This window comes from Cottoperca gobio, chromosome 10 (genome assembly GCF_900634415.1).
Source record: "Cottoperca gobio chromosome 10, fCotGob3.1, whole genome shotgun sequence".
NCBI classification, from domain to species: domain Eukaryota; kingdom Metazoa; phylum Chordata; class Actinopteri; order Perciformes; family Bovichtidae; genus Cottoperca; species Cottoperca gobio.
This window is the reverse complement of record NC_041364.1, coordinates 24,714,798-24,729,870: the sequence shown is the minus strand read 5'-3', so window position 1 is coordinate 24,729,870 and position 15,073 is coordinate 24,714,798. Positions and strand designations below refer to the sequence as shown.

Genomic DNA, 15,073 nt, shown 5'->3' with positions numbered 1-15,073 from the left:
TGTGTGTGTGTGTGTGTGTGTGTGTGTGTGTGTGTGTGTGTGTGTGTGTGTGTGTGTGTGTGTGTGTGTGTGTGTGTGTGTGTGTGTGTGTGTGTGTGTGTGTGTGTGTGTGTGTGTGTGTGTGTGTGTGTGTGTGTGTGTGTGTGTGTGTGTGTGTGTGTGTGTGTGTGTGTGTGTGTGTGTGGTTTTTCCTTGTGCGATGCGAGGGTCTAAGGACAGAGGGTGTCGTAACCTGTACAGTCTGTAAAGCACACTGAGACAAATGTATAATTTGTGATATTGGGCTATACAAATAAATTTGATTTGATTTGACATAGAGCTGTTGCAAGTCCATTTAGCACTCGATCCTTGAGCCCAGTTGTTTTCTGTTCTGAGGGGCCCCTTCCAGAAAGGGTGCCATTGTTCCAAAACCTGAATAGTCCGACAAATGTTGCATTAGACCGAAATCCCATTTGCCAGAAGAAAAACAAACGGTCTTTGCTCTAAAAAATACAATCTCTCTCTCTCTACAACAAACAGAAGCACATATGGCTAATTATTATGCAGAAGGACAGCTCCACTCTGATTGGCTCACCCTGATATTTTCACCTTCACCTAAACCTAACCTAACCAACCATGTCCGTGTCATGCCTTCGCCATATTTTTTAAAATATCCGGTGCTCTGTTTGGAAGCCTAACCAGCTGTGTTCTGTATTTACACTATACCAAATATTTTCAAACCTAAAAAGCCTAGAAATGAAGGTAACCGTATGTTTCCTCTGCTCTCCTGTCATGGTGTCATATCCCCCTTGAGCATGAGGGTTGCGGTTGTCTGCCAGAAGCTTCATAAATTGACTTTATCCAGTTTTAAGCCACATTTTTACGACACACTTTTTAGATCAGATGAAAGATTTTAGTCATCGGACATCTGGATCTTAAGTTATCAGAGAATCAAGCCGAGCCAACGTTAGCAGCAGCCAACAGCATCGGAGAAACGCTGATTTATTTACTGCTTTTGAACCGGGAGAAGCTCACTGATACTAATTTAGTTATTGTTTTGATTGAGAGAAGGGCTGTGTATTGGCAATCTGGCAATACGATATGGAACATACAGGTGTTACGATTCAATATATCGCTACACTGTAGGCAAGGCGATACGTTTCCATTTTTGAAATCTAATTTTAGGAAAACAGTCATAGTATAAAGAACACACCGTTGTCTTCCAGCAACAAGTCACATGACGCAATAACACATTTGTATCGATTGATAATAATGATCCCTAATCACTGATTGATCGCTCCTTCTAGGCTCTCCTCCAGCTGCCATATCTGGACACGCTGTACGGTTACAGTCTGAAGCTGCTTCGCTATGCTGACACCACCACATTAGCCAGCCTGGTGAGAGTTGACTGGACCTTCTACTCCTCCCACCCTGCTCTCTTCCTGTCCACCTACCTGGCCCACGGCCTGTTAGTTGACTACTTTGAGAAGAAACGCCGCTGTGGCATCAGGAGCCAAGAGGACAGCACCACCAACCTGGAGTGGCTGGCCAGTCTGTGGGACTGGTACACTTCCTATCTGCTCCACCCAATCGCAGCGCTGCAGCAGGTCCCATCTGACTACTCGGACTGGGAGGATGACCCCAACTTCTTATTTGAGCGTTTGGCTTTCCCTGACCTCTGGCTTCGCCCATTAGTAAACATGGATTATATTACCAGCCTGCCCACCTGGAGGTTCAGAGCTGCTGGTCAGGACAGCGGAGAGGGGTCTGATGTAAGGCTGGATGAAGAGACAGATGGTTCACATTCAGACACAGAGAGCTTGGAGCAGATGGATGCAGGTCCCAGCAGACCTCAGGACAGCAACACACAGCTCTGTATGTACAACAACATGGACCCCAGCAGTAGCTGCCAGTATGTGTGTGCTGCTGCATCATCCTTCTGCTGTCGTCATGGGAACGGAAGCTCAGCACCAGCAGACAGCGCAGTGAAGGACGGCTGCCTGACATCTGAAGGCGTCTCTCACCATCAGCACTGTGATTGGTCGGTGTGGCCCTGTGACGTGCTGCAGTGTTCAGAGTGTGTGGTGTGTCTGGAGAACTTTGTGAGCGAGGAGCTGCTGATGGGGCTTCCCTGCGGTCACGCCTTCCACCAGCAGTGCATTGTGGTGTGGTTGGCAGGAGGCAGACACTGCTGCCCCGTGTGTCGCTGGCCCAGCTACAAGAAAAAACAGCAGAGTGCTGCACAGAAAATCTCCAATGAAAACACGCTGCAGGACTGATGAATATGTCTCACGTCATGTGTCCTCTCCACTCTCACTGCTCATTGGCACAGAGCTCACTGGGCATGGAGACTGTCTGGTATCATCACAGCGTGCTTGGGGTAAAGTTGGGACTGGGAAGGAATTAAAGGAGATTTCAACTTGGACCCTATTTTCCCTAAGTGACTAATGGTGACAACATTTTTTGAAATTGGTCCAGTATTGAGTGCGTATGCTGCAGCCGCTAAATGGGCTGCAATGTACGTCCACTAAAAGTGCTTGTTTTTCATTGACGAGATCAGAGTGTTATTACACATGTCTGACAACATCATGGGAAGAGCCTGCAGAGAAATAAAACATTTCCTATGCCTTTCGCTTGATTACATTGCAACCCGTTTAGCGGCTGTCGGCTGTAGCGCTCTTGCTTAATTAAAAAAAAATGGTTCCCATTGGTGACTTGGACACACAAACATGAGGAAGTAGGGCCCAGGCGGAAGAACACCACTGCTACACTTTAAGGAGAAAACATTGTGAGTAGGTGTGGTCATGAAACATCAACCGGTTTGCTTCCATTACTGTTGAAGGTAATAAACTGGGCATTATTGGCAAACAGACGGACAACACTATGAAAGCCCAGTCACCATGGTTTCTGTATAGAGAGGATATTGATTCACACAGTAAACATTGGTGACATCACAGCTAAATTTGTAGTGCAATAAAAACAAATTTCTGGTTTTGCTGTTTTCACTTACCAGAGTCTGTTCCCCCCCAGAAACCATCAGAGTGATATACGTGGTGTTGTGATTCCAGGCTGGAAAAGAAGCTACTTATCAAGCTAACTGCATCAAAACACTATATAATGTAGACTGTCTGCTCCATCCTGCACCATCACTGACTGCAAACACCTCCGTGCTGACCGTGTGCTTTTATTGTGATGGCCTTCTCCATTGAACGCTCTCATTGGTCAATACAGGATGTATCAGTCGGCACGACAATGCTATTCAATAAATGAACGAGGAGTGAATTATCTCTAGTCCTTCTGGTTCTGAAGGCACTAACATGACCCCACTGGCAACTCCTCAGAATCTAATTTTTACGAGACAGAAGTATTTATTTTGATTATCCAGAGAGAATGTGCTCAAACAAGCACCACTATCAATAGTTTCTACCGTAACGCTGCCCGATAACATCTCATAGTTTGTCATAGAGCATTTACAAATGCACTACTGAAGCTGTTTATCACTAGGACACATGAACAGTTGTAAACCTTGTTTTCAGATGAACATACAGAGTAACGCTTGCTGGCCATAGTGTTGATAGATACATAATCACATGAGTATTCAGCAACATGGATCACCGGCATTGTATTCTGATGACTTGCAGAAGTTCTACACAATACGTTTTGAATAACTATATTAAAGCTCAATAACGCCCTGATTTGATATTCACTGAAACACAGAGGGGGACAGTCGCACACGTTGATGTGAGGCAGATCTGTGTACAAAAAAAGATTGGGCTCCTAGATGTTCTAAAATGATGCAGAGTAGCAATACTGGTAACCCCCAGCCCTTCCCTGAACCCAGGACTGCCACACTGGCGTTACTTACCTTCATCGCACAGGCTTTGATGTGCGCATTGGTTAAATATTTTCTATCAAAGAGAAACTGTGAAGTTTAACATATATGAAAGAATTCTAAAGATTGTGTAAGTCTGTGTGGTGGAGCCTCTGCCAACTGGAGATAAGACAGCAGCAAGTCTGATACAGTGTTGTAGGTTCTCATGCTGAAGTGTTCCCCAGAACTCTGAACCATGTCCACACGTGGGTGCCCTCAAACAAATGTGGCATCATATGTTGCATCAGGGAGGTTTCAGCCACATAGATCTTTTGGACACAACTCAAAAAGAAATGAGACTATAATATAATACATTTTATAGATGAGTGACACCAACAACCTCCCCTCAGCTTCACGGAGCACTTTAGCCTCTTAACTTGTTGATTTTAGTTTAAGCTGCTCTCATCAACCTCGTTTCCAGCAGCAGCAGCCGTTTCAGTGATAACCCCACAGTGCACTAGCTGCCCAGCAGACAGACACTGTTCGAGACCAGCTGGTGAACATAGTGGAGGATCAAGAAGCTAAACACAGATATTTCTCAGGAGTCGGTGGAGACCAAACCGGAGCTGAAAGTTGGACGTCTTCATGTGAACACAAACATACTGGGATGATCGTGTTGCTCTGTGTCTGCTGCTTGTGGAGATGGGCGGCTTGTTGCTAACGTATTTACCATATCAACTTTATAGGATGATATTTCAGATGTTGTGTTTAGAGCTTGCCAAAAACATAATAAAAATAATGCAGCTTTATTTAATGGTGGTATTATTTAATCAATGCTGTATCATGACTGAACTTCAACAATGCTGCAGGGGTTTTTAAATGAATATTTGAAAAATGAATAACAGTTTTTAACTGTACAGTACTATCCTTAATCAGCACAAATGGATTTATTTATTTTAAATGTGAGACGCTGTCTCCTGAGGTAGCAGTACATGGACACATGTCATGGTGGCTGTTGTTGCCTGCTCTGCTCTCACCATGAATAGACAGTGAGACAGCCGGATATGAATTTAACACAGTGGGCGTCATGTATGAAGGTGCAGGAGGATCCCCTTTCATTACACAACAAACATGAGTTTCAGGGCCGCTGGAGAACAAGCAGGTTCTAGAAGAGACTTGTGTTGTGTATCAGGCCCCACGCTGATGCTCCGCAGCACAGAACACAACAGAGAGAAACCCACACTTGACTTGACTTAATAGTTTTAACCCTAAATGCCTCAAGAAAAGAAACGCAGCTCTTATTGAATGACTGTGAGTAGATCTCACTTCTATCTGCTAACATTTAAACCTAACCAACTATGTTGTCTCGATTTAGCAAAAATAATGATGGGATATTTTGACACTTGGAATTGGAGGTGTTGCATTACACCTACAGCACCTGCACAGTATGACTTGTGGAGTTGGAATAAGACAAGCTAAGGGAGTATATCTTCTGTATTGTGTTGTCTGAGGTTTAGGTTACAGTTTACCTTTGAAGCTCACACATGCCTAGTAATGAGCTCATTATGTCTGAAGGCCTCCCTGTGGAGCTGCCAGCAGGCTGTTACTTTACCCTGCATTGTTTAAAAAAAAATATATATATTATTTAAAATGTCCAAAACTAATTGTAATTCATCAACTTGTAAGGGTTCTTCACCATAATCGTTCAGCTCATTCCTGATCCTCTTTCTGTGTTTGAAGGAAAAGAAAAGAAGAATTATAGTGCTATATAGAGCAGTAACACTTATCCAAAATAAAATAGTTTCAGAGCTTTGTGTTGGGAGTTTTATTTGTCATCATTGTGGGAGGTAAAAAGACAACTAAATAAAAAACATTTGTGAATGTCTTCCCAACATTTACTACTTTCAAACAGGTTTTGTGAATCAAAAAGGCATTGTTGGATCTCAGTTCTGCGTTCCACTTGTATCACTCTGCCATTTTCGGATAGCGTGGGATGTCCTGTTGATGACGTCATCCCCGCATTTCAAAGTTAGAGCATGCAGTCTATGAGCAGGTGTTTTTCTGTTTAAAAAATAATAGTAATAATCAGCAACAAGCGTTAATGTGACACAGTGAGTGTGTCTATTTGCTCTATGTATATTATGTAGCACCAGTTTCGTATTAAATTGTTGTTTGAATATTGAAAGGCAGGTTGGGTCTGCGAGCTGTTTCTTCAATTGGCAGTTAACCAGCCACTGAGTAGCCTTCTTATTACTAACTAACTAACTAACTAACTAACTAACTAACTAACGCGGAAGCAGATACGGGGCACACTGAGTTTTCCCTCAGTGGCTGGTTAACTGTCAATTGAAGAAGCAGCTCGCAGACCCAACCATCCTCCTGCCTTTTAATATTCAAACAGCAACGTATACTAAAGTGTGTGCTCAATAATAAACATAAAACAAATAAACACCCTCACTGTGTCACACACAAACTATTGAGACAAATCTATCTCCATACGAAATAGTAAAAAATTGGTAAGGTGAAATTAAAAATGAAAACTTGTTTTCAAAATGTCCAAAAACATAAAACTGAAAGGTTGTGAAGGAATACTGTATGTTTTCACCCCCTTTGCTGGGAATCCCCTAAATATGCTCTGGTGCTACCAAAAATCTTCACAGTCACATAATTGGTTAAATATGTCCACCTGTGTGCAATCTAAGTCTCACATGATCTAATGGACCAGCATGAAAGCCATTATTAGAATATGGCACCACAACAAACTGGTGTCAAGAGAGAATACCCACAGACTTGGTAAGGAATAATAATCATAATAATCAGAGAGGCAACACAGATACCAAAGATAATCCTGAAGGAGCTGGAAGCTCCCTAGAGGTAATTGGAGTATCTGTCCATTGGATCACTTTAAAGGTCCAACGTGTAGTTCTGAGTCACCTGCTCCAAATAAACAGAGAGCAGTATATCACCTGTAAACTGGTCCATACAATCTAAATCCATCAATCATCAAAACTATCAGTTATTAAAAAACAACTATAGTATGTTAACCTGTTTATATTATAGTTGTAGTAGTTTGGCATATGTATAGTATTCTAAGTTTTAGAGTATTATAGTGTTTTTATATTGTGTATTGTATTCTACAGCTTTATCTCTCTCTTCTAGTGTTGATATATTTACTGTGTATGTTTTACTCCTGTGTCTGTCTGTCTGTCTGTCTGTCTGTCACTCAGTCAGTCACTCAGTCACTCTGTCAGTCAGTCACTCAGTCACTCAGTCAGTCTGTCTGTCAGTCACTCAGTCAGTCAGTCAGTCTGTCAGTCAGTCAGTCACTCAGTCACTCAGTCAGTCTGTCTGTTAGTCAGTCTGTCAGTCACTCAGTCAGTCACTCAGTCACTCAGTCAGTCTGTCAGTCAGTCACTCAGTCACTCAGTCACTCAGTCAGTCTGTCAGTCAGTCACTCAGTCACTCAGTCAGTCTGTCTGTTAGTCAGTCTGTCAGTCACTCAGTCAGTCAGTCAGTCTGTCAGTCAGTCACTCAGTCAGTCACTCAGTCAAGTCACTCAGTCAGTCAGTCACTCACTCACTCAGTCACTCACTCAGTCAGTCACTCACTCACTCAGTCACTCACTCAGTCACTCACTCAGTCACTCAGTCACTCACTCAGTCACTCAGTCAGTCAGTCAGTCATTAGAGCAGACTGCTGAGTCTAAATATCTTTGTTATTTTATAATCTCCACGTGGAGCTCAGATTGTGTTACTGTGGAACTGGAGGCTGTACAGTCTGTGTAACGTTATATTTTTATTATGCAGAGATGAGGGAACGACTGTTTTGGTTTTGTCCTCTGCACCAAAATAGTACTGCTGGGGAGGAGAGCGTGCTTGAATTTGGCCAGCGAAAAACCCAACACCAGGACTCACAGCGGGATGATGGAGCGCTAGGTCTAATTTATGTAAAGGCAGCAACAGAAACAGCTGACTGTTCACGGAAGATCTGTCCGTGTACCAGCCGCCGTACACTCTCCTCCGGTGAGGACGAGGCGATGCTGCGAGTCGTTTTCTTGTTTCTGCCACTTTCGATTGAATCAAATGAACTATGAAAACGTGCAGGCATCATGGCTGTAATGATGACAAGCCCAAGTAACTTTATCTTCCTACAGGCCCAAGCTCCAAAAGTCCTCCCGTGTCAGACACACATCCTTCACAATAGTCCCTGCTCCATATCTGTTGCTGTCTAGTAGTTGTTCATAGTTGAACTACAAATAATAGATTGCAAAACATACTTCAAATCAATAGAAAACATGCAGAAGAAAAGAAACATAGTAAAATCAAACCTATGCACCTCCATGATTTTTTATGAAGTAGACATATTTATATCTACCAGCATGTCTTGAATTGCATGCATCACCTTTAAGTAAACTATCACCAGATGCATACTGATGTTTAGGGATTTTAGTCCCAAGGTCATGTACCAACTGCTCAGACAGGGACTCCTGTCCAGCTGTTAATTAAAAAAACAAATACAAAAAACATTACACAGAACACCAATCTGCTACTTTTACTCATATGCATTTTCAAAAAGTTTCTGACAACTGAAATGGGTAAAGTTTAGGACAAAGGGACATGTGCATCTGGAGTGGCAATTTGAAGTTGGGTGTTATTCCTTACTGACACTGGTACACCTGATTTAAACTGCACTTAAATATGTACGTACATTTTAAACAGACTTTTACTGTTTTCTGAATTATATGCTCAGGCAAAGAGTTCCATGTAACCATGACTCTGTACATTGCAGTGTTCTTCAACATGCTGTGTGAATCTGGCTCCAGTAGTGTGCCTGGTATGGTAGTTATGCACATACAGCTCAAACATAGCTGATTGTATACCGTCAGATACGTTGCCGAATTAGTATCTGAATTATTTGTTATAAAGTTTAGCAGGATAAACAGTTATACTGTGGTGACCCACTGGGAACATAGACATTCACTGAACACTATGAGAGGAGATACGTCTCCTTTAAGACAGGTAACCCAGGAGCTTGCTTGGAGATGTTAAGAGTTAACGGAAGTGAGAAAAGGGGGAAGTTGTTATTGTTTTACCTGTGGTGACTGTTGTGGTTGGAGGCTTGACTACTGCCGCTGTATCGCTGTTCATGTTGGGAAGTAAACGTTCGACTTGACAACTTGTCTATCGTCTCCTCGTTACTACGCACGTCCACAATACATTGTATTTATATTAGTTTTGTATGAGCATTGAAGTGTACAACATACTGCTCATTCTGAGCAATTTGTAATTTCTTTATCTATGTCATGGAAGCACTGGACCATTCATGTTTTATCATAACATAAAATGGGTACAATGTAAGAGAAAAAGCAAAGTTTTGGCGCGGCCACAGCAGCCTTGTCAACATGATGGAAGTGGATGAGAAAACGTTACTTGGCCCAGTGAATGGAAAGTTTACATTTAATTAACTCCTGGATGTAACTGTTGATGCTCCGTTCTGTGCGTTTCCTGCAGCAAAGAATGTTTGAACCGTTGGAGAACTTCAAGCATGAAATATCACCTCAACGCAAAGCACTCAGCAACTAGCTCAGAGCACTAGCACCGACGCTGATGCGAAAGTGAGTGACCCGTCTCGTCATCTCTCGATCAGGCGTTCAGACGCAGAATGAGTCGGTCTACCTGAGACACATTAACAACTCCATCACGAGATGTATTGCAATGGACTGCAGGTGGTAGAGGACAGGGGGCTAACGGAGGCTTTACACATGGCGTCAAATGACACAACTTTTAAAGATATTGTTTATTGTGCAATGAAAGATGTTATGCCAGATTTTAAATTGCACTTTATGTCAACCTGATGATTTGTGTTGTTTAAGATAATTGTAGCAAAAAATATATTGGAGGAATAGTATTGAAATAAAAGACATGTTGACCTTAAAGTTTATAATGCCTTCTCATTGATTCACTCATCTTGCAAATTCATTTGAATATTTTGAAATGCTTCTCACAGCAAATATTGATATATGTGATTAATTTAGATTAATTAATCAGAAAGCATGTAATTAATTTTATATATTTTTTTAATCGCTTGACAGCCCTAATAAATATATATACATACATACACATATTATTTCACTTTTTCTGGTATATTTTATTTTATTTAAATATTTCTTTATTCCTTTTTTTATTAGGATATCAGGCCACTCACAAGAAATAGGGGAAGGAAAGCAAACAATGAAAATTATAATAACAAAGTAGATAAGTACATTTATAGATAGAAAATAAAAAATCTAATCAAATGTATTTATTTATAGAGCCCAATTTCACAAATGACACATTTGTGTCAGTGGGCTTTACAGACTGTACAGCATACGACACCCTCTGTCCTTAGACACTCGCACCGCACAAGGAAAAACTTCCTAAAAGAAACTCCACAATTAAAGGGGAAAAATGAAAGAAACCTCAGGGAGAGACTGAAAAGGGATCCCTCTCCCAGTACGGACAGACGTGCAATAGATGTCGTGTGTTGAGAATAAACAACATAGTAAAAATACAACATAGACAATCCATGTGACCTAAATGATAATGTGATCGTATATGCTCAAAGAAAGCCTGAGCCAGCCCTAACTATAAGCTTCATCAAAAAGGAAAGTCTTTAGCCTACTCTTAAATGTGGAGAGTGTGTCTGCCTCCCGAACACAAACTGGAAGCTGGTTCCACTGGAGAGGAGCTTGATAGCTGAAGGCTCTGGCTCCCATTGTACTTATAGAGACTCTAGAACCACAAGTAACCCTGCATCACTCTTACGTAGATGAAAGAAGGCAGTCCTTGAAATGTGTTTTATGTGGGAGTTAAAAGACATATCCTGATCAAAGATAACACCGAGATTCCTTATGGTTGTGCTGGAGGCCAAATTAATGCCTTATGTCGTTAGAAAATAAGTTTCTTATGTGTTACCAAGTTTTTATGACCTTAAGGCATGCTTGAAGTTTAGTTAATTGATTGGTTTCATCTGGCTTGATTGATAGATATAATTGGGTATCATCCGCATAACAATGAAAGTTTATGGAGTGGTTCCTTATAATATTGCCCAAAGGAAGCATATATAAGGTGAATAGAATAGGTCCAAGTACAGAACCTTGCGGGACTCCAAGACTGACTTTGGCTGTCATGGAGGATTTATCATTAACACGTACAAACTGAGATCGCTTAGATAAATAGGACTTAAACCAGCTTAGTGCGGTTCCTTTTATGCCAATGAAATGTTCCAGTCTCTGTAGTAGAATGTCCTGATCAACAGTGTCGAAGACAGCACTGAGGTCTAACAAGACAAGAACAGAGACAAGTCTACCTCACCACATTCAAATCATCACTCAAGACTCACCCTTTCAACACTGCCTTCAAACACTGACCGTCTCTTCTCCTTGTCCTTCCTTTTTGTTCGTTTATATATTTTTGTATTACTCACTCTGTTAAGCGTCTTTGAGTTATTAGAAAAGCGCTATACACGTTTAACGTATTATTATTATTATTATTATAAGTCCTTTGTCTGATGCTAATAGAAGATCATTGGTAACTTTCACCAGTGCCGTCTCTGTGCTATGATAAACTCTATGAAAACCTCAAATAAACTATTGTTATGTAAAAAATCACACAACTGTTTTGCTGAAAAGAAAAACCTGGGGTTATTCTTATTTTCTTCTATTAATGATGTGTAATAAGCTGCTCTGGCATTAAGGAGAGCCTTCTTATATTTGGTGGAACGCCATTTCCTTTCTCTGTTTTATTATCTTCTTTTTTAGAGGAGCGACAGAGTCGAGTGTCAATCGCAATTGAATCTAATAATGAGATAAACGCAGTATTAAGGCAGTATTAAGGCTGTCCAGATGAATATTGAGATATTAAGACTAATGTATCAGAGAGAGATAATGTGGTTGTGCTGCTGTTCTGTACTTTTAAAGTATGGAATGTTGGTTGCATGTGTATATATACATATTAGTGACAATTCTGGAGGCAGGAAGGCAATAAATAAATGATAATAGTTAATTTATTGATTAATTTATTAAGTAATTAATCAACTAATTAATGAATAATAGTTAAGATAGAGGTGTACAGTAGTAAAATAGAGGAAGAAATTAAGAAAAAAAACTACCAGAAAAGAAAAGGATGAATAAATATATAGTGATGATAATAACAGCAATAAACTTACAATGATGATGCTATTGAGCAATATTTCACTGAAACAGCTGTAACATACATATGAGAGGCTGCCTTTTTCTCTATTGAGATGAATTCTATGAGAAACTTGATCCAGTGGTTGGTGTGTAATGATTGCTTTGATTTCCAGTTTAGCAGAACAGTTTTCTTGGCGATAGTTAGCAATCTAAGTAAGGGGTTTCTGTGTTTGGTTGATCTGTGTGATATCTTCGAGCTGGCAGGGAAATGGAGATGGTTGGATTCTGCAACACAATATACTGGAAAGTTTTTCTGTGACTGCTATCCAGAAGGATTGAACGATTTGGCATCTCCAGGTTGCATGAAGGTAATCATTTGTGCTATTTAAGGTGCATTGTGAACAAATGTCTGTCAGTTAGGCCCATTTTTAGCATTTTCTGTTGAGTGATGTGAGTTCTATTAATAGTTTTGTACTGTATGAATTGTAAATATATGTTACTCGTCATGGAGAAGGTATTTCTTTAGATTTGTCTCCAGAAGTTGGGGTTGGGGGGATAGCTAGGCCATCTTCCCATTTTGAGATTTGGATTGTTATAGAGTCATCTGAGTTGAAGAGAAGTTTATAGAGTTTAGAGACCTTTTTTTTTTTGTCTGTGATCTTCATGATTTCTTCTCCTAGTTTTGAGGGGTTGAGTGGGTTGTTTGTTATGTTAATCTTAGATGTAATGATGGATTTAAGTTGTTAGTACTGAAATAGCTGATGCCTCCCAACTCCCTTACTTCTGAATAAGTATGTTGAAAGCTAAGAATTTGTTATTTTCAAATAGATGATGGAGGTGAGGGATTCCTTTGTGTTGCCATTTGGGATAGTAAATGGGAGTGTTCCAGGAATGTTGCTGGCCTGGAAGTCAGGGTTGTGCCAAATTACTCACAAGTCCCCGGCTGAGCGCCGCTACGTTGGAGTTCACCCTGGTGTACGCCTTCGGGGGGGGGGGGGGTATTTAGCCTTCTTGGAGACCCTGAATGGAGCCTTGCTGGGAGACTTCAACGCGCACGTGGGAAATGATGGAGACACCTGGAGAGGCGTGACTGGGAGGAATGATCTAAACCTGAACGGTCGTTTGTTGTTGCACTTCTGTGCTAGTCATGGAATGGCCATGTACGGATGCTTATGCTTATTAAGGATGCTCATAAGTGTACGTGGTACCAGAGCACCCTGGGCCAAAGGTCAATGATCGATTTTATGATCGTATCATCTGATCTGAGGCTGCATGTTTTGGACACTCGGGTGATAAGAGGGGCGGAGCTGTCAACTGATCACCATCTGTTGGTGAGTTGGATCAAGGGGTGGGTGAAGACTCTGGACAGACCTGGTAAGCCCAAACGGGTAGTCCGGGTGAACTGGGAACGTCTGGAGGAAGCCCCTGTCCGGGGGATCTTCAACTCACACCTCCGGTGGAGCTTTTCAGACATCCCTGTGGGCATTGAACTGGTGGTGGGCGGTGTTCAAAACCTCTATTGCTGAAGCTGCGGTGAGGAGCTGTGTTCTCAAGATCTTAGGTAACCCTCGAACCCCGGTGGTCAGGGAAGCCGTCCATCTGTAGAAGGAGTCCTTCCAGGTTATGTTATCCGGGAGGACTTCGGAAACAGGGTATCGACAGACTTGAAGGGCGGCAGCCTATGCTGTGGCAGAGGCAAAGCAACCGGTGTGGGAGAAGTTCGGAGAAGCTATGGAGAAGGATTTTCGGTCGGCACCAAGGTGCTTGTGGAAAACTGTCCGGCACCTCAGGAGGGTGAAGCGGGGAACCATCCAAGCTGTGTACAGCAAGGGTGGGACCCTGCTGACCTCGGCTGAGAAGGTTATTGGGCGGTGGAAGGAGCACTTTGAGGAACTCCTGAATCCAACAGGGGTTGATGAGATCCGTCCAGAAATGCTGAAGGCTTTGGGTGTTGAGAGGCTTGGTTGACACGCCTTGTCAACATTGCGTGGAAGTCTGGGACAGTGCCTAGGGGGCAGACCGGGATGGTGGTTCCCCTATTCAAAAAGGGGGAACAGAGAGTGTGTGCCAACTACAGGGGTATCACACAGGTTGCAGTTCAGTGACCTGAGGATCTCATCGCTGTTTTTTGCAGATGGTGTGGTCCTGATGGCATCATCGGTCTGTGACCTTCAGCAGTCACTGGATCGGTTCGCAGCCGAGCGTGAAGCGGTTGGAATGAGGATCAGCATCTCAAAATCTGAGGCCATGGCTCTCAGCAGGAAACCGGTGGATTGCCTACTCTGGGTAGGGAATGAGCCCTTACCCCAAGTGAAGGAGTTCAAGTACCTCGGGGTCTTGTTCGCGAGTGAGGGGACGATGGAGCGAGAGATTGGCCGCAGAATCGGAGCAGCGGGGGCGGTACTGCATTCGCTTTAACGCACCGTTGTGACAAAAAGAGAGCTGAGCTGGTAGGCAAAGCTCTCGATCTACTGGTCGATCTTCGTTCCTACCCTCACCTATGGTCATGAAGGCTGGGTCATGACCGAAAGAACGAGATCGCGGGTACAAGCGGCCAAAATGGGTTTTCTCAGGCGGGTGGCTGACATCTCCCTTAGAAATAGGGTGAGAAGCTCAGCCATCCGTGAGAGACTCAGAGTAGCGTTGAAAGGAGGCAGTTGAGGTGGTTCGGGCATCTAGGAAGGTGTTCCAGGCACGTCCAGCTGGGAGAAGACCCCGGGGAAGACCCAGGACTCGGTGGAGAGATTATATCTCCTCACTGGCCTGGGAACGCCTCGGGATCCCCCAGTCGGAGCTGGCAGATGTGGCCCGGAGAAGGGAAATTTGGGGTTCCTTACTGGAGCTGCTGCCCCCGCAATCCGACCCCGGATAAGCGGTAGACGATGGATGGATGGATGGTGGGAAGTATAGAGAACAGATATTTGTTTAAGGAATTTGACTGTCACTGTGCCGTTTCCTTTCTAAACCGTCTCTGGTTAACCCTAAATGTTAACATTTTGTAGCTGGTTTTATCTAGCTAACTTTCTTCCGTATCTGTATGTAACCTGTTTCACAAGAAACGATATCAGTTCTTTCGTCTAACGTTTTATTTCAGACGCGGAGTGATACTCAAT

The 15,073-nt window shown here is 42.6% G+C and overlaps 1 protein-coding gene across 1 annotated transcript in view; it reads left to right on the top strand.

The window, feature by feature from the left end:
- rnf103 (ring finger protein 103) overlaps window positions 1-4,599 on the top strand; it is a 13,945-nt gene extending 9,346 nt beyond the window's left edge. Inside the window, exon 7 of the mRNA XM_029441339.1 lies at window positions 1,287-4,599. Within this exon, the coding sequence (XP_029297199.1) occupies window positions 1,287-2,258 (972 nt within the window). The 3' untranslated portion in view covers window positions 2,259-4,599. The remainder of the gene's footprint in view (window positions 1-1,286) is intronic.
- The last annotated feature ends 10,474 nt before the right edge of the window (window positions 4,600-15,073 follow it).